The sequence below is a fragment of the Triticum aestivum genome, chromosome 3A, assembly GCF_018294505.1.
Source record: "Triticum aestivum cultivar Chinese Spring chromosome 3A, IWGSC CS RefSeq v2.1, whole genome shotgun sequence".
In the NCBI taxonomy this organism is placed as follows: Eukaryota; Viridiplantae; Streptophyta; class Magnoliopsida; order Poales; family Poaceae; genus Triticum; species Triticum aestivum.
In genome coordinates, this window is record NC_057800.1 from 620,934,423 (window position 1) to 620,952,985 (window position 18,563).

An 18,563-nucleotide genomic window follows, 5' to 3' on the forward strand; every position below is an offset into this window, starting at 1 on the left:
ACCTTGCTGCCCTTCCGATGAAGCGTGAGTAGTTTACCATAGACCTATGGGTCCATAGCTAGTAGCTAGATGGCTTCTTCTCTCTCTATGATCTTCAATACCATGTTCTCCTTGATGTTCTTGGAGTTCTATCCGATGTTATATTCTTTTGCGGTGTGTTTGTCGAGATCTAACGAATTGTGGATTTATGATCAGATCATCTATGAATATTATTTGAGTCTTTTCTGTACTCTTTTATGCATGATCAAATATCTTCGTATTTTTCTTCGAAATATCAGTTTGGTTTGGCCAACTAGATTAATTTTTCTTGCAATGGGAGAGATGCTTAGTTTTGGGTTCAATCTTACGGTGTCCTCACCAAGTGACATAGTAGGGCTAGCGACGCACGTATTGTATTGTTGCCATCAAGGGTAAAAAGATGGGGTTTTCATCATATTGCTTGACCTTATCCCTCTACATCATGTCATCTTACTTAAGGCGTTACTCCGTTCTTATGAACTTAATACTCTAGATGCATGCTGGATAGCGGTCGATATGTGGAGTAATAGTAGTAGATGCAGAATCATTTTGGTGTACTTGACGCGGACGTGATGCCTATATTCATGATCATTGCCTTGGATATCGTCATAACTTTGCGCTTTTCTATCAATTGCTCGACAGTAATTTGTTTACCCACCGTATGCTTTCTTTTAAGAGAGAAGCCTCTAGTGAAACCTATGGCCCCCGGGTCTGTTTTCCATCATATATTTTCAGATCTATAAACCAAAAAAAACCTTGCTACAATTTATTTATATTTACTTTAGTTTGCTCTTTTACTTATCTTTTATATCTATCTTTATTAGATCTCACTCTTGTTCGTGACCGTGAAGGGATTGACAACCCCTTTCTCGCGTTGTGTGCAAGTGGTTGTTAGTTTCTGCAGGTGTGTAGATCGGAGGCTTGCTTGTGCCTCCTACTAGATTGATACATTGGTTCTTAACTAAGGGAAATACTTATCTCTACTTTGCTGCATCACCCTTTCCTCTTCAAGGAAAAAATCAACGCAAGTTCAAGAAGTAGCATTAGTTAGTTCAGATTAGAAGCTCTGAAACCTGCAAATACTGTCTCCAGTGGTCAACAGCCAACAGGATTGCTAAGTATTATTTTTCATACACATAAAGAGTCTGATTCCTGGGGCCTAGAGCTTTGCTAACATAAGCCAATGGATGCCCATTCTGCATAAGTACTGCCCCAATACCCACATCACAAGCATCTGTTTCTATCACAAAAGTTGAAGAGAAATTAGGAAGAGCAAAAACAAGAGTTGTTACTAGGGCATGCTTAAGTAGTGCAAAAGCTTGTTGTTCATTTGCTGTCAAGTGGAATGACACCCCTTTTTTCAACAGATTTGGCAATGGCTTGCTCACAATCCCATAATGACGAATACACTTTCTGTAATAGCCAGCCAGACCCAGAAAACCCCTAACCTCTTTAGCAGATACATGAGTAGGCCAATCCTGAATAACAGAGATTTTTGCTGGATCAGTAGAAACACCTTGTCCATTAATGATGTTCCCCAAATAAGCAATTTGTGTTTGAGAAAAAGAGCATTCAGACAGTTTCACCTGCCATTGATGTTGCATTAATAATTTTAGTACTTCTACAAAGTGTTGCAAATGTAGAGCATAAGAAGCGCCGAAGACCAATATATCATAAAAGAAGAAAACTGCATATTTCCTTCAACAAGGGGATAAGGTGTCACTCATAGCAAACTGAAACGTGTTAGGTCCACCAGTTAGTATTTGTGAAAGGACCAGAAACTCAAAATGTCCAAAATGAGTCTGAAATGCAGTTTTATGCTCTTCTCTAGGGGCTAATCTGATTTGATGATATCCAGATCTCAAGTCAAGTTTGGAAAACCAACAAGAGCCTGCAAGTTCATCCAAGAGCTCATCAATAACTGGGATAGGGAACTTGCTTTTGACAGTAATGAAGGAAATATGCCCTAGAGGCAATAATAAAGTTGTTATTTTGTATTTCCTTATTCATGATAAATGTTTATTATTCATGCTAGAATTGTATTGATCGGAAACCTAAATACATGTGTGAATACATAGACAAACAATGTGTCCCTAGTGAGCCTCTACTTGACTAGCTCATTGATCAAAGATGGTTAAGGTTTCCTGACCGCAGACATGAGTTCTCATTTGATAACGGGATCACATCATTAGGAGAATGATGTGATGGACAAGACCCATCTGTTAGCTTAGCATATTGATCGTTCAATTTTATTGCTATTGCTTTCTTCATGTCAAATACATATTCCCTCGACTATGAGATTATGCAACTCCTGGATACCGGAGAAATGCCTTGTGTGCTATCAAACATCACAATGTAACTGAGTGATTATAAAGATGCTCTACATGTATCTCCGAAGGTGTTTGTTGAGTTGGCATAGATCGAGATTAGGATTTGTCACTCCGAGTATCGAAGAGGTATCTCTGGGCCTCTCAGTAATACACATCATAAGCTTGCAAGCAAACGACTAAGGAGTTAGTCATGAGGTGATGTATTATGGAACGAGTAAAGAGACTTTCCGGTAACGAGATTGAACTAGGTATGAAGATACCGATGATCGAATCTCGGGCAAGTAACATATCAATGGACAAAGGGAATTCTGTATATTGTCATAATAGTTCGACAGATAAAGATCTTCGTAGAATATGTAGGAGCCAATATGAGCATCCAGGTTCCGCTATTGGTTATTGATCGAAAATGTGTCTCGGTCATGTCTACCTAGTTCTCGAACCCGTAGGGTCCGCATGCTTAACGTTCGATGACGATATTGTATTATATGAGTTATGTGATTTGGTGACCGAATGTTTTTTGAAGTCTTAGATGAGATCACGAACATGATGAGGAATCTCAAAATGGTCGAGAGGTAAATATTTATATATATAGAACGATAGTATTCAGACACCGGAAGTGTTCCAGAGTGTATCGGGTATTTATCGGAGTATCGAAGGGGTTACGGAAACCCCCGAGGAATATATGGGCCATATGGGCCATGAGAGGGGAGCACACCAACCCACAAGGGATGGCGCGCCCCCCTATGGCAGGAGTCCGAATTGGGAGAAGGAAAAAGGGGGTTCAGCCCCCCTTTCCTTTCTCTCTTCTCCTTCCCTTTCTTCTCCGGTGAAATAAGGCAGGGACGCCATTTGGGGAAACCTCAAGTCGGATTCGGATCCTACTTGGGGAGCACCCTGGCTGCCTCCCCTCTCCCTCCCACCTATATATATATAGGATGACAGATTAGAATAACTATTTGGATCACACCGGCCGCATAAGAGCTCGATCATAGGTTCCCGAACTCCCGAACCGCGCTGGAACAAAGTAAAAAAATACTATGACCATCCATCCCGCATCTCCCGCACTCCCTCGATCCCACCTCCTGCAGTCCGACCCATCGTCCCCCACCATCAGCCCCCAGAACCGCCGCCGCCATCGCATCTAACCCGCGCGCCACTCCGCGGGCCGGGATCCAGCCCCCGCGCCTCCCCACTCCTGGATCCGGCCGCCTCGCTGCTCCCGCGCCTGAGCCGGCCCCCGCGCCGCCCCACTCCTGGATCCGGCCGCCTTCCCACCTTGCTCCCCCGGCAGCACCCGCCTCAGGCCGACGGCGCGAGGAGGCCGAGCTCGGCCGTGCTCGCCACCTCGGCGGCTCACCCCGCCCCAGCCACCTCCGCCCTTGCCTCCAACCACCGCCCCGACCACCTCCACCACCGCCCTCTGCCCCGACCATCTCCCTTCCACCTGCCCCCAACTTCCCCTCCGGCGTGACCTTCCCAGCACTCCGCCGCGACCATCCCTCCCCTCCGACGCGGCCTGCCCTCCGCCCATGTTTCTTGGAACGTGCTGTCGTCCCCACTCGCAAATCGAGCCATGGCCGGCAAGATCCATCATGGCTCCCCTGCAACAGCTATTTTTCCATATGTAGTGGTTGCAAAATATCTACTATCCCCAGTTTACCAACTAGTGCTATTGACCTCTGCAACAAAACCTGAACCATCTTCTCTTGAATTCCTCCAGCCTAACACACCCGTGAGATCGCCTGACTACGACAACGACGTGCAAGGGACCCTCACCATGGGTGTCGCGGACGAGTACGTGGGCGCCGTCATCGGCTATGCCGGGAGGACCATACGTGAGATCGAACGGGTACGTACATATCTCCCGCACCACCGAAGCGCAGCCACAAATGGTTAACCGACAAGGCTATGGTTTGGACTAATGGTTCGTCGTCAGAGTGCAGGTTACGGGCGTGCAGATCAGTATCTCTAAGGGGGAGCTCAAAGCTGGGACGAGCGAGAGGTAGGTACTACAACAGGTCTCAACCGGGTTTGCATGTTCTTTACCCACGAAATCAGTCCTGCCTGTATGTCATTTTGACCTGCAGCGTGTGTGTGGTGCAGGGAGGTGGTGACCAGTGGGACATGGAGGCGGTCGATGCGGCGGAGGTGATGATCGTGCAGTGGGTCTCGGACGCCGCCAATAGTTGCCGCCGGTAGCAGGGTGGCGGTGGTGTTGACAGGCGGCCTGTCAAGGAAGTGGAGTAGCAGCAGCAGTAGCGGTGATACAACAGAGCAAAGCGGAGCAGAGCATAGTACTGAATTACTAATGGTGGTAGTAGGGCAGGAGATGTCCCAAGTTTTTTGGTCCCTTGCGTGCATCGCCGGAGCAATTTATTAGCAAGAATTGCTTACTTGGGAGGGGAAGGCATGGTGCAATTACTGATGGCTACACGGTTAGTTTTGGTTTTGGTCAATGTTGCTTCCATGTTTGACTACTAGTGTATCCGTGCCTTGTGTTTCGGTGAGAGGATGGATGGATGATTCCTCTGGGTTTGATTGATCCAACCCAAGAGGAGAGTACTTCTGAAATGGAAGGCCGAAGCACAGTTGTTTTTTACTGCACACAAACTTGGATGATCTGATCAGATGAGATCAGACTTCCATTGTGGAGCATGCTGCAACTTTCGTTTAGTTCTGAGACTCTAATTTTGTCAGTTTAGTCCTTGTATTGTTCTTTTACGGAAAAAAATTGAAGAGTCAAAGAAAATGGAAAGAGAATGCATCAGTATAGCTACTTAGCAGAAAATGGTCAAAGAGTATGTTGCTTCGATGATTTTTTGTGTGCTTGTATTTGAAAAATTACATCAAAGAAAATTCAGCAACTTGTGTACTTATGTGGATAACGTGGGAACAATATTCTGCCCACCGTCTATTTTTGCTAATGATTTTGTTTGTCTTCCATTTTACATGTTAGGAAAATTGATGCCAGAACTTTTTGTCTTGAAAATAAGTTCAAATAAATAGACAGGAGAAGGTCACATATGTGTACCAGGAAAAAGTTTGCGGTTTGAAGGAGGACTGAAGTTCAGAGTGATGTGGATGTGAAGGTTCAGAGATGTTTTTTTAGTATATTCAAACATGTTTTTCCTCTCTTGTTCTTCATTTCTTAACTTCTTCATAATTGATTAGATAACTTCTAAGGCAACATGTTGTCTGAAAAGCTTATGTACTCTTGTGTGTACGTAAAACACTTTGATCAATATACTCTTTAGTTTATGATTCTTTCTTTCCACTATCACTCAAGCTTGGTGTTCCTAAAAAAATATGGTGCACCTCCCGTTTGCGAGTCTGTGTGCCCACAATCTTGTGGTTAAATGACCTTTGTGAAATGTGATGATTCTTCGTAAAGTAGGTTGTGCAAAAGGAAAAAAGTATTCAAGTGTCCGCAGCAAAACTCCAGTGCATAAAACATATGTTTGTGTTTATCTATCTGAAAATTGGCCACTATTGCAGCTTTGCCTGGTGTATCAGTTCAACTGCAAAAAAAAGTTTTTGCCTAGTTTAGTCAGTTGTTGGAACAAAAAAAGGGGCTGAAAGGTCAAAATGTTTTATTCGTGAAGGTCAAAAGTATGTTAAGTATATTTTTCTGGAACACTGGCACTCTTTGTACATCATGTTGTCAAGTTATTCACACTTGCATTCTGCAGAATAGAAAAAGAAAAGTTAGGGTGTTTAACTTAGTAACCCGCCCAGTGACGATGACGACACGACACTCTTCCTTGTTTGGCGACGGCTTGGTGCTCCTATGGATCAACAACAACTTGTGACCTTCTAGCGACGGCCGACTTGACCTTCCTAACGAATTGGTTCAAAAATTTTGCTACAAAAAACAAGGGTATTTTTGTTACTAACAGAAAATAAACCAAGAAGTCCAAATTAGAAAAATAGAGAAGTTCAATATTTATAAAAAGTCAAAATTTCCTTGTTACCAAAGAATAAAATGACAAAGATCAAATTAAAATAATGGAGTAGTTTGATGTATATGAAAAATTTAAATTATTTTCGTTTCTAGGAAAAATAAAAGTATGAAGTTTAATTTTAAAAAGTTTGATGCTTATTTAAAAATATATTTTTAAGAATAGGATTAAAGAAGTTCAATTTAAAATAACAGAGAAGTTCGTAGTATATAAAAACCTCAATTTTTATGCTAAACTATTAATTTTTGTTTTTATGCCTATGTAAACTATTAATTTCGTTCATCTCAATTCGGTCATAGCATGGCTGCAATTAATTACAAACAAAATCAAGAAAAGCATTGTAGAGTAGAAAAAAAGAATATGTTTGAGAATTTCCACTTCATCTTCTGCGATAGTTCAAAGGCGGACCTCCGAGGAATTCAAAGGGTTTGTTCATTCGAAATGGTGAAGTGCGTGAAAAAAATAGCCAAAATTATTTCAAAACTAAGTTTTTTCCCGTATAAAAATTGAATACAATTCTTTACTCAAAATATAAAAATGTGAAGTTCAAATTAAAATAATAGAGAAGTTCGGAGTTCATTAAAACCTAGGATTTACCTGTTCAAAAAATAAAAACACAACGCCATTTTTTGCACTTTTAGAAACAATCTCATAAACGAAAAAATGGTTGCTAGAAGTTCAAGTGCTCGGCGAGGAAAAGTTAAAAAATTCTTGTGAGAGAGGTTCACCGTGTATTTAGATGTCCAAAATACATAAAAAATATGTTGTTTTTTGTGTTTTAAAATAACTCTCTCAAAGCAGAGAGAAGTTCAACGTGATAACAACCGAAAGTTCACGTACTACATGGTGTGTGTTTCATATAAGAAAAATACAATAAAGTGAAACAGAGTGAAGTTCAAACAGACTTGCCCCAGAAGTTCAACTACTTCACGCAGTGCAAAAAATAGCACGTCAAAAACAGAGTGAAGTTCAATCAAACATGCCCGAGAAGTTCAACTACTTCACGCAGTGCATTTCCATTCGCGATGAAGGCAGAAATCATGATCTCGTCATTTTCTAATTTATTTCAAAACGGTAAGAAGTTAAAAAAAATTATTGTGAGAGGGGTTTGTACAAAAGGAGTATCATTTGTGTAACACTTGACGGATGGATGAGAAAATTACAAATGAAAAATACGTCATAGAAGTTCAACGTGAAAACACCAGGAAGTTCACCTACTACATTGAATGAATATCAGATGAAAAACTTTTAAAATCGTCGCTAGTATGAAAAGATGATCAACACGGGAAACTTGCATGTTTACAACAGCTTTCCATCCGTATAACACCTGCTCAATTCCGGTGAGTGGACGGAGAGTTACAAGCAGTGGATGAAGAGCTACGAGCAAAAAAAGAACGTGAAAAAACAGAGTGAAGTTCAGGTACACGCGTCGAGAAGTTCAGGTTCTTCACGCGGTGCATTTTCGAAGAATCTGTTTCGCGATAAAGGCAGAACGCATGATCCCGCCGTTTTAGAAATTACTTGAAAATGGCTAGGAATCAGAGAAAACCATCAACATGAAAAAAGTTTCACATTTTTCGTAGCTTTTGAGCGATATATTATTTGCCCCATTCCAATAAAGTTTGTAGAAATTATAGCAAAAATACGTTTTTTGCCATTTTCAAAACTGACTTAAAACCGTAAAGAATTGGAAGAAACAATACATACAAAAAGTTTCACATTTGTTCAAGCTTTCCAACGCCATATCATTTACTGCATTCGGACATACGGTTAAAATTTTAGCTCGAAAATACGAACTCGGTAGGACTTGGATCATTTTCTAAATTACTCTTAAACCATTCAAAATTAGAAAAAAACTTTCAAGATGAAAAAGTAGCGCATTTTCATAAGCTTTCCAACGTCGTATCATATGCCTCCATTGGATTAGCCGTTTAGAAATGACATCGAAAAAACGAACTCAGCTATTCGGTTCACGAAATTTTATGTTTTTTCAAATTACTCTTTAACCATAGGGAATTAGAGAAAACTTTCAACATGTGGAAGGAGCGGTTTTGCAGCAGATTTCCAACGCCATATTGTATGCCTCATTCTGATAAACGGTTTAGAAATGCGATCGAAAATACGATTCACGTTTTTGTGCGAAGAAAAACGGTTTTCAAAACTGCCCTTAAACCGCTTGCATTTTGCCAAAAATTTAAGTTGGGTCATGATACTGGTGTCCATAGCTTTCCAACAATATATCGCAAGCCCCATTTGGGCAATGTTGGCGGAAGTTCAACCTAGCACTGAAGGAAGTTCAGGTCAAACAAATCAGGCAATAAAATTGCAAAAACGCAAGTTCATCACGACCCAAGAGCAAAAACTGCCAACAAGCGAGTGACAAAAGTTTAAGGGAAAAACAACGGGGAGTTCAACTACTACGCGGAATGCGTTTCAAGTGAGGATAAAAGAATGTAAAACTAAAAGCCTAAAACGTTTGTTGCAAGAAGTTCACGTGCTTCTCCGAGTGAAGTTCGAGAACTCTAGTGCTAGACGTCCGACCTTCAATTACATGTAAAAAACAGAGTGAAGTTCAAACAAGCATGCCCCTGAAGTTCAACTACTTCACGAGTGCATATCCATTCGTGATGAACGCAAAAATCATGATCTCACCATTGAGGTTTGTTAAAAAAATATTGTGAGAGAGGTTTGTACAAAAGGAATATCATTTGTGTAACACCGATGAATGGATGAGAAAATTACAAACAAAAATACGTCACAAAAGTTCAACGTGAAAACAACAGGAAGTTCAACTACTACGCTAAATGAATTTCGGATGAAAATGTTTTAAACCGCCGCGAGTATGAAAAAATGATCAACACGGAAAAGTTGCGTGTTTACAACAGCTTTCCATCGGTATATCACTTGCTCAATTCCGGTGAGTGGATGAAGAGCTACGAGCAGTGGATGGAGAGCTACGAGCAAAAAAACACTTGAAAACAGAGTGAAGTTCAGGTGCGCACGCCGAGAAGTTCAGGTTCTTCACGCGATGCATTTTTGACAATCTGTTTCGCGAAAAGGGCAGAACGAATGATCTCGCCATTTTCGAAATTACTTGAAAACGACTAGGAATCAGAGAAAACCATCAACATGAAAAAGTTTCGCATTTTCCGTAGCTTTTCAGCGGTATATTATTTGCATCATTCCGATAAAGTTTGTAGAAATTACGGTACATTTTTTAACCATTTTCAAAACTGACATAAAACCGTAATGAATTAGGAGAAACAATATATACAAAAAAGTTTCGCATTTCTTCAAGCTTTCCAACGCCATATCATTTGCTGCAGTTGGACATACGGTTAAAAATTAGCTCGAAAATACGAACTCGGTGGAACTTGTACCGTTTTCTAAATTACTTTTAAACCATTCAAAATTAGGAAAAACTTTTAACATAAAAAAGTAGCGCATTTTCATGAGCTTTCCAATGCCATATTATTCGCCTCAATTGGATTAGCCGTTTAGAAATGGCGTCGAAAATACGAACTCGGGTGTTCGGTTTGCGAAATTTTACGATTTTCCGAATTACTCTTTAACCGTAGGGAATTAGAGAAAACTTTCAACATGTGGAAGGAGCGGTTTTGCAGCAGCTTTCCAACGCCATATTATTTGCCTCATTCCGATAAACGGTTTAAAAATGCGATCGAAAATACGATTCACGTTTTTTATGTGAAGAAGTAACGGTTTTCAAAACTGCTCTTAAACCGCTTACATTTTGCCAAAAAATTAACTTGGGTCATGATACTGATGTCCATAGCTATCCAACGGTATATCGCAAGCCCCATTTGGACACCTTTTAGCTGAAGTTCAACCTAGTACTCGGGGAAGGTCAGACGCGTTACTCGGGAAGTTCATGTTGTGATCAGAATATTATTCTGATCCCGTGATCAGAATAGTGTTTATGTATATATATGTGTGTGTGTGGGGGGGGGGGGGGGGTAGCACACCTCAGACAATTGCCTAGCCGTGTGCGGCACCCCTCTCCACCGTTTGCTCCCACGGTCATATCTTCATAGTGCTTAGGCGAAGCCCTGCGCGGATCACTTCACCATCACCATCACCAGCCATCGTGCTGACAGAACTCATCTACTAGCTCGATGTCTTATTGGATCAAGAAGGCAAGGGACGCCACCAAGATGAACATGTGCAGAACTCGGAGGTGATGTACGTTCGGTACTTGATCGGTCGGAGCTAGAAGAAGTTTGACTACATCAACCGTGTTGTCAAACGCTTCCCCTCACGGTCTACGAGGGTATGTAGACACACTCTCCCCCTTGTTGCTATGCATCTTGATACGTCTCCAACGTATCTATAATTTATCAAGTATTCATGTTGTTATATTATCATTCTTAGATGTTTTACAATCATTTTATAGCAACTTTATATCATTTTTTGGGACTAACCTATTGACATAGTGCCCAGTGCCAGTTGATGTTATATTACCATTGGTCAAACTTATGCACTTTGCTAGTGAGGGAGTCCTGGATTAGGGGGTCTCCGGATAGCCGGATTATATCCTTTGGCCTGACTGTTGGACTATGAAGATACAAGATTGAAGACTTCGTCCCGTGTCCGGATGGGATTCTCCTTGGCATGGAAGGCAAGCTAGGCAATACGGATATGTAGATATCCTCCCTTTTAACCGACTCTGTGTAACCCTAGCCCCCTCCGGTGTCTATATAAACCGGAGGGTTTAGTCCATAGGACAACATACAATCATACCATAGGCTAGCTTCTAGAGTTTAGCCTCTACGATCTCGTGGTAGATCAACTCTTGTAATAATTATATCATCAAGAACAATCAAGCAGGACGTAGGGTATTACCTCCATCAAGAGGGCCCGAACCTGGGTAAACATCGTGTCCCCTGCCTCCTGTTACCATCCGCCTTAGACGCACAGTTCGGGACCCCCTACCCGAGATCCGCCGGTTTTGACACCGACATTGGTGCTTTCATTGAGAGTTCCACTGTGTCATCACCATAAGGCTTGATGGCTCCCTCGATCATCGGTAGCGATGCGGTCTAGGGTGAGGTTTTCCTCCGCGGACAGATCTTTGTATTCGGCGGCTTCGCACTGTGGGCCAATTCGCTTGGCCATCTGGACCAGATCGAGAGCTACACCCCTGGCCATCAGGTCAGATTTGAAAATTTAAACTACACTACCGACATCCGCGGAGACTTGATCTTCGACGGATTCGAGCTCGTGTCAGGTGTGCCGCACAGTCACGACGAGCACGACGTAACTCTGTCGTCGGACAGTGTTTGGGAGATCGCATCTACAACTACTCCGACCGTCAACCTGGAGCAAATCACGTCATCCGAGAGTGGAGGGATAGACCCCGCCATGGAGGCCACACTCTCAGTGGCGATAGAGCCGAATACTGACTTCACCTCTTACGAGAGCCGTGTCGCCGAGCCACTAGATTCACCTACGGCCACGGACTCCGAGCTGCTTACATCCGTGCCCGTCGAGTCCGACTGGGTGCCGATCATGGAGTTCACCTCCGCGGATATCTTTCAGCACTCGCCCTTCGGCGATGTGCTAAATTCATTGAGGTCCCTCTCCCTGTCAGGAGAACCTTGGCCGAACTAAGTCCGGCTAGAATGGGATGCGGACGATGAAGAAATTCGCTGCCCACCCACCACCCACTTAGTAGCCACTGTCGATGATTTAACCGACATGCTCGACTTCGACTCTGGAGACATCGACGGTATGGACGACGATGTAGGAGACGAGCAGGAACCACCGCCCACAGGGCGCTGGACCGCTACATCATCATACGACATATATATGGTAGACACCCCTAACGAAGGCAATGGCGACGAGACAGCGAAGGATGACCCCTTCAAGAAGCAACCCAAGCGCCGACGTCAGCGGTGCCACTCTAAGTCCCACCATAGCAAAAGTAGTGATACCGGCACAGGAGATAATAACACTCCGGATAGTGCCGAAGACAACCACAATCCTCCCCAGCACGATATAGAGCCGGAGGATGAACAAGCCAGCCCTCCAGAGCAGGCAGCAGATGGAGAACCAGAGGAGGACAATTACATGCCTCTCTTCGAAGACGAGGCGAGCCTCGGCGACAAAGAATTTATCATGCCTGAGGACCCCCTCGAACAGGAGCGCTTCAAGCACCGGCTTATGGCCACAGCAAATAGCCTGAAGAAAAAGCAACAACAGCTTCAAGCAGACCAAGACTTGCTAGCAGACAGATGGACCGAAGTCCTTGCGGCCGAGGAATACAAACTCGAGCGCCCCTCCAAGAGTTACCCAAAACGCAGGTTGCTACCTCACCTCGAGGAGGAAGCATTAAAACCTCGTGCACCAGTGTACGATGTGGCTGACCGGCCACTGCGTGGCCGAGCTAAAGAGGCTTTCCAGCCTGAAGTTCAGCCTGCACCCCGCCTCCACTCAATCCAAAATACCAAGGCTCGGGGCAACACACGGGACCTGCGAGACGTATTGGACAGTAAGGCAAAACTTGCAAGGTCAATATACGGGTCACGGGCACGTGCGCCAACACGGGACGATGATCGTTGCGCCAGATACGCCAAAAGAAAATCCGGCCGGGCCGAATACAGCAGGCAAGACTCATATGAACTGCGTTGAGATATAGCCCGGCACAGAGGCGCCGCACACCCCCTATGATTCACTGATGAAGTTATGGATCACGAATTCCCGGAGGGTTTCAAACCCGTAAACATCGAATCATATGACGGTACAACAGATCCCGCGGTATGGATTGAGGATTTCCTCCTTCACATCCACATGGCTCGCGGTGATGATCTACACGCCATCAAGTACCTCACACTAAAACTCAAAGGACCAGCTCGGCATTCGCTGAATAGCTTGCCAGCAGACTCCGTCGGCAGTTGGGAGGATCTGGAAGACGCATTCCTTGACAACTTCCAGGGCACTTATGTGCGACCACCGGATGCTGATGACTTGAGCCATATAACTCAGCAGCCAGGGGAATCGGCCAGACAATTCTGGACTCGGTTCCTGACCAAGAAAAACCAAATTGTCGACTGTCCGGATGCAGAGGCCTTAGCGGCATTCAAGCATAACATCCGTGACGAGTGGCTTGCCCGACACCTCGGCCAGGAGAAGCCGAAGTCCATGGCAGCCCTCACAACACTCATGACCCGCTTTTGCGCAGGCGAGGATAGCTGGCTGGCTCGCAGCAACAACACATCCAGGAATCCGGGCACTCCGGATAACAAAGATGACAACGACAAATCACGACGCAACAAACACAAGTGCCACAAATATGGTGATAAAACCAATAATATGGCAGTTAATCCGGGTTCAGGGTCTCAAAGCCCGGTCAGTGGAAAGGGCCCCACAAAAATACAAATCTGGGTCCATCCAGTCTGGACCGCATACTCGCTCACCAATGCCAAATTCATGGCACCCTAGAAACGCCAGCCACCCATACCAACAGAGAATGCTGGGTCTTCAAACAAGCCGGCAAGGCAGGCGCCAAACACGAAGAGGGGTCTCAAAGCGACGATAGCAACGAAGAGCCCAGTTTCCAAACACGGGAGGGCAAAAGAAATCCCCCCATACTCAATCGGTGAATGTGGTAAATACCACCCAACCGGGCCACTTGATGTAAGCTAGGGCCGGTCACCTTCAACCGCACGGATCGTCCGGTTAAAGCCAATTGGGGCAATCCAGCCGCACTAATCCTCGACCCAATAGTAGACGGGTTCCACCTCACTCGAGTCCTTATGGACGGAGGTAGCAGCTTAAACCTGCTTTACCAGGATACCGTGCGCAAGATGGGCATCGATCAGTTAGTGATCAAGGCCACTAAAGCCACTTTTAGAGACTGTCGGATTTCGGGTTCTGGCAGACCCTTGAGGTTCAAACACTGGGGTGTGCGCGGAGATTTCGCCTTCTACCTACCTGCACCCCTCCGCCTCGCTAAGATCTAAGCTATGGGAAGAACAGCACAAGAGACACGGGGTTTATACTGGTTCGGGCCACCGTTGTGGTGTAATACCCTACTCCAGTGTGTGGTGTGGTGGATTGCCTCTTGGGCTGATGATAATGAGTAATACAAGGAAGAACAGCCTCGCGAGGGTCTGTTCTTGGCTGGGGGGATGAACTGCTAGGAGGAGTTCAGTCGCCCTTCTCTCTCTCTCTGTGTGATGCTACTCGATCCGATCCTAGCTAGTTTCTCTCTTGGCTTCTAGATTCTCCCTTCTTGATTGCCCCTCTACCCTGGGGGTGGCTAGTCCTATTTATAGGCAAAGGCCCTGGGCCTCTTCCCAAATATTGAGCGGGAAGGGCGCCAACAATTGGCCATTTTGAAGGGGAACATCTGGTACACTTATCCTGACTAAAGTTGGTCCTCGCCTGCCAAAGGCTCTGGTGGTGACGCTGGCTTGGGCTCCACAATGACTTCCTCCCTGCCGTTGGACTGGTCTTGGTCTCGTTGCACCGAAACGGGTGCCTTTGCTTGATGCTCTCGCCTGCGCTTGCTCCCTTTGCACCAAAGAGGAAAGGAGGACACTGCGCGGCTGGCGCCCGCCTGGCGCCTTTGGTCGTCATGGCTTGCGTCACGGGCACCTCGTGAGGTACCCCGCCTTGATCTCTCCGCCTCCTCGCGAGCCAGCCTGATGAGGCCGTGCCTGAGGAAGCTCCGTGTCATTCGTCCCGCGAGGCTTGGCCCCTCGCGAGGGTCTTGGGTCTGTGTTGATGAAGATGGGCCGCGCTGGGCCCCCTTTGAGCCACGCCGCAGGCCGCAGGCAGGCAAGTCTGGGGACCCCCATTCCCAGAACGCCGACAGTAGCCCCCGGGCCCAAGGCGCGCCCGGACTTGGCCGTGCAGGGAGGCGAAAGGGCAAGAGCGAAGCGCCGCGGGCCCTAACAGCCTGCGGCCTTGGGCGCCGCGTGGCGGTTGATTGGACGTGGGCGTCTCCACTTCCCCACGGCACCTTGGCAACTGCAGGGATTGGACAAGTCCCTGCATGCAAAGCGGGTCATGATTACCTGTGATCATGGAGGTCGGCGGTTGGCCTTCGCCGGCCAAAAGTACGGAACGGCGCGCGCCCTTCCAGTCCATCCCTTCTTGCTTCTCCTTCTTCCCGGTCCTTGCTCCGTCTTGCTGCGATGGCTCCGATCCGCCGGTTCTCGGCGGCAGAGAAGGGAAAGGCTCCCCGAGAGGAACCAGACCCGCTCCCGCCGAAGAAACGGCTCGCCCTCCGCGGCCGGGACGAGGGGGCCCATCAGGTGGTGTCGAGGCCCTGGTGCGAGCGGCCACCGCCGGGGTTCCCGCTTCCCTTGTACGCCCACATCGAGGGCTCTGAAGGAGTCGATGCCGATCGCCACGGGCGGCGCCGCCGTCGGCGCCGACGGGTCACGAAGGTGTGGGTCGTCCCCCCTGGGGTCCACACCGAGGGCTCCTCCCGAGAGTTCGTGCTCCACGCCGCCATGCCTCCTCAGTCTTGGATTCGCCTTCCTCCCTTCTTCGCCTCCATCATCCCGCAGGGAGAACTCCTGGAGCTTTGGCTGCAGCACGCCGGCTGCAGCACCCTCGCGACCGAGGCAGAGGTCGCGGTCGTTGCCCCGGGCGAGGTCTTCATGACTCGAGGCTGGAGCGAAATCGCCCGGGTTTGCAGGACAAGAGGCGCCTTCGCGATCCACTTGGAGTACGACGGTGCTTCGGTGATGTTCTTCAAGGTCTTCGATGCGAACGGGCGCCGGCTGGAGTGCTGCCCCGGGAGAGGTGGTCGGGACCCTGCTACGGCGAGGACTGGGCCCGCCGACCGCTCCCTTGGCGGCTGCTCAGGCGGCGGAGGCGTCGGAGGGTCCAGCGACTCCGGCGAGCTCTTCGCGACTCCGGAGACGAGCGACGACAGCTACGAGCCCCCGAGCCGGCGCCGCTCCTGGAGCAGGGCGGGCTCGTCAGGCCGTCACCGACTCTGATCTGGATGGGGTTGGTGCCGGTGCTTGACGGCCCGCTGTTGACGATGGCGTCTTTTGCAGGGGCGCGTGTAGTTAGCGTCCTTTTAGGATCTGTTCCCTGCAAGGAATCAAAGACGCGTCCCGTGGGGGCTTGTAAGGTGCCTGTGATCCTGTTTGTTAATATAACCCTTGTCGTAGAATTGTGCGAGTTGCTCATTCCGTCTTAGCTCAGTTCTCCCTTTCGAACCTCACGAGGGCTTGGTGCTCTGCGCCGACAGGTCCCAGTCCCAAGGCGGCTTCAGCCGTCGCTGGTATGCCAGGTCGCGATGCCGTGGTCAAGGCCAGGAGGTGAGCGACCCGGGGTCCGGTAAGAGCCCCTGAGTCGCGATGCTCAGGAGGTCCCCTTTGGCGCTCAAGCAGCCGTCGTTCGGTGAGAAAGGAGAGCGGCGTCGCTAACACGGGATTGCATTAGGTGCGGGGATGGTGCCACGGTAGCTGGTGCTTCCGGGTGGTGACTTATCTCGAGAATCAGGGACCGCTCTCTGGTGTGTCGCCGGGTCCGTGCATCGGCAGGCGTGAGGTTGCTCGGCGAGGTCCTCGCGTGTCCCTCCCCTCTCGCCTTTGCTCCCCTTTCTGCTCTACGTCCTCGGGTCCCGGCCCTCGAGCGAGTCTCAGCCGTCGCTGGTATGCCAGGTCGCGATGCCGTGGACAAGGCCAGAGGGTGAGGGCTGGAGAGCCAGTAGGAGCCCTGAGTCGCGATGCTCAGGCACCCCCCCTTTAACGTGCAAGCGGTTCGCGCGGATGAGAGTGAAGGAGACACCGCAAGGGCCTCGCCTGACGCAGCTCCTTTAGGAGATCCTGTAGACCCATCATAGAAAGAACGAGGGGTTGCCATGACAATTGACAGTCAGCCGTTGGTTGCTTCCGAGGGGCGATGAGGCACTGAAGGCTTGACGAGGTGGCGCCATGCGGGGCTGCCGCGGCCAGAGCTCAGCCATTCAGGTTTGTCGGCGTTGCAGGGACGGACCCATGCGCAAGCGTCGTGCCGTTTGGGAGCAGCTCCGTCAGTTGGCGTCAGTTGAGCGGGCAACTAGGTCAAACACATTAGCCGCGAAGGAGTGGATTCATTCAAATAGATGCTGGGAAGGCGGACATCACTGGGTCAGGCCCGAGCGACTTGGGGATGATGCAGCCCGTGGGGCGCCCCCAACAAAGTAAGCTAACAACATGAAATAAAAGGGATACATGCCGCAGGGACGGACCCACGCGGCCTGGGAATAATGCAGCCCTGGGGGGCGCTCCCAGCTGGAAATGAAACTTGAAAGATGTCACCTGATGATGTTGAGGACGAAGGAGTGTTGGTGTAGCAGACTCGGTGGGCTGCGGAAGCCGATCCTCACGAGCCCCCAGGCCCAGGGGCCTCGGGAGGCTCCGGAGGCGCTGGTGGCTCCTCGCGGACCATCTCCATCTCCGCCAGGGCTGCGGAACGCCTGGCCTCTTGAGCCTCCATGATGCCCCTCATGAGGCGCTGGTACGTGGCAGCCGCGTTCGGCAAGCCGTAAGGCATGCGAACGTAGCTGTGGGGTGGACCTTCGCAGCGCCCCACTCGCGAGGGCCAGAGGCGCTCCAGAGAGGCGACTCGATTGAGCCCTGGTATGTCGATGCAGACGCGCAGCCCACCATCCTCGCCTGGATGGGGAGCCACAGCTGGTAGGCGGCGGCCGCCTTTCATGACTCTTGACTCCTGTAGCTCCTGAATGGCCTTGCTGACGAACTCCTGAGGGTCTGGCTCTCCTTGCCTTACTCCTTCTTGAGGGAAACGTGCTTCGAAACACGCCTCCATGTGGTGCCCAAGCGCCTCCCTCGTGACCTTAGCCAGGTCGGTGGCCCTCCAGGGGAGAGCCCCCGAGCCCTGCCTGAGGAGGGCGCCGGGCGCGCTTTCCTATGCGATGGAAGGAGGTTCCCCCTGGGCAGGCGCGGGCCCTGAGGGGCCTGCCTCCTGAGGGGCCGGGCCGGACGATGTCTTCTTCTTCTTGGGGGCGGTCTCGGGAAGCCTCCTGCTTCCGCGATCCGGGTCTTCCAGTGATGCGGCCTGAAAGGCTCGTTCCAGGGAACACACCGCGTCCTTCTCTTCACAGGGCACCGTGATGACTCCGCCACTTCCTGGCATCTTGAGGACGTTGTAGCCGTGGTGAGTTACGGCCATGAACTTGGCCAGCGCTGGGTACCCAAGGATGGCGTTGTACGGCAGGCGAATGTGAGCGACGTCGAAGTCGATGAGCTCGGTGCGGTAGTTGTCGCGT

At 48.5% G+C, this 18,563-nt stretch overlaps 1 protein-coding gene across 5 annotated transcripts; it reads left to right on the forward strand.

Moving 5' to 3' along the window:
- The first annotated feature begins 3,311 nt into the window (after positions 1 to 3,311).
- Positions 3,312 to 5,220, forward strand: LOC123062647 (uncharacterized). Of its 5 annotated transcripts, none has more exons than XM_044486256.1 (4): positions 3,312 to 3,978; positions 4,069 to 4,197; positions 4,292 to 4,350; positions 4,452 to 5,220. In XM_044486256.1, the coding sequence occupies exons 1-4, from the start codon at positions 3,922 to 3,924 to the stop codon at positions 4,498 to 4,500; spliced, it is 294 nt and encodes a 97-aa protein (XP_044342191.1). In that variant the 5' UTR covers positions 3,312 to 3,921; the 3' UTR covers positions 4,501 to 5,220. The 5 variants fall into 5 exon arrangements, 3 of the variants coding, with proteins under 3 accessions (XP_044342191.1, XP_044342192.1, XP_044342190.1); XM_044486257.1 differs by having other exon boundaries at positions 3,312 to 3,972; XR_006429816.1 differs by having other exon boundaries at positions 3,312 to 4,197; positions 4,285 to 4,350.
- The last annotated feature ends 13,343 nt before the right edge of the window (positions 5,221 to 18,563 follow it).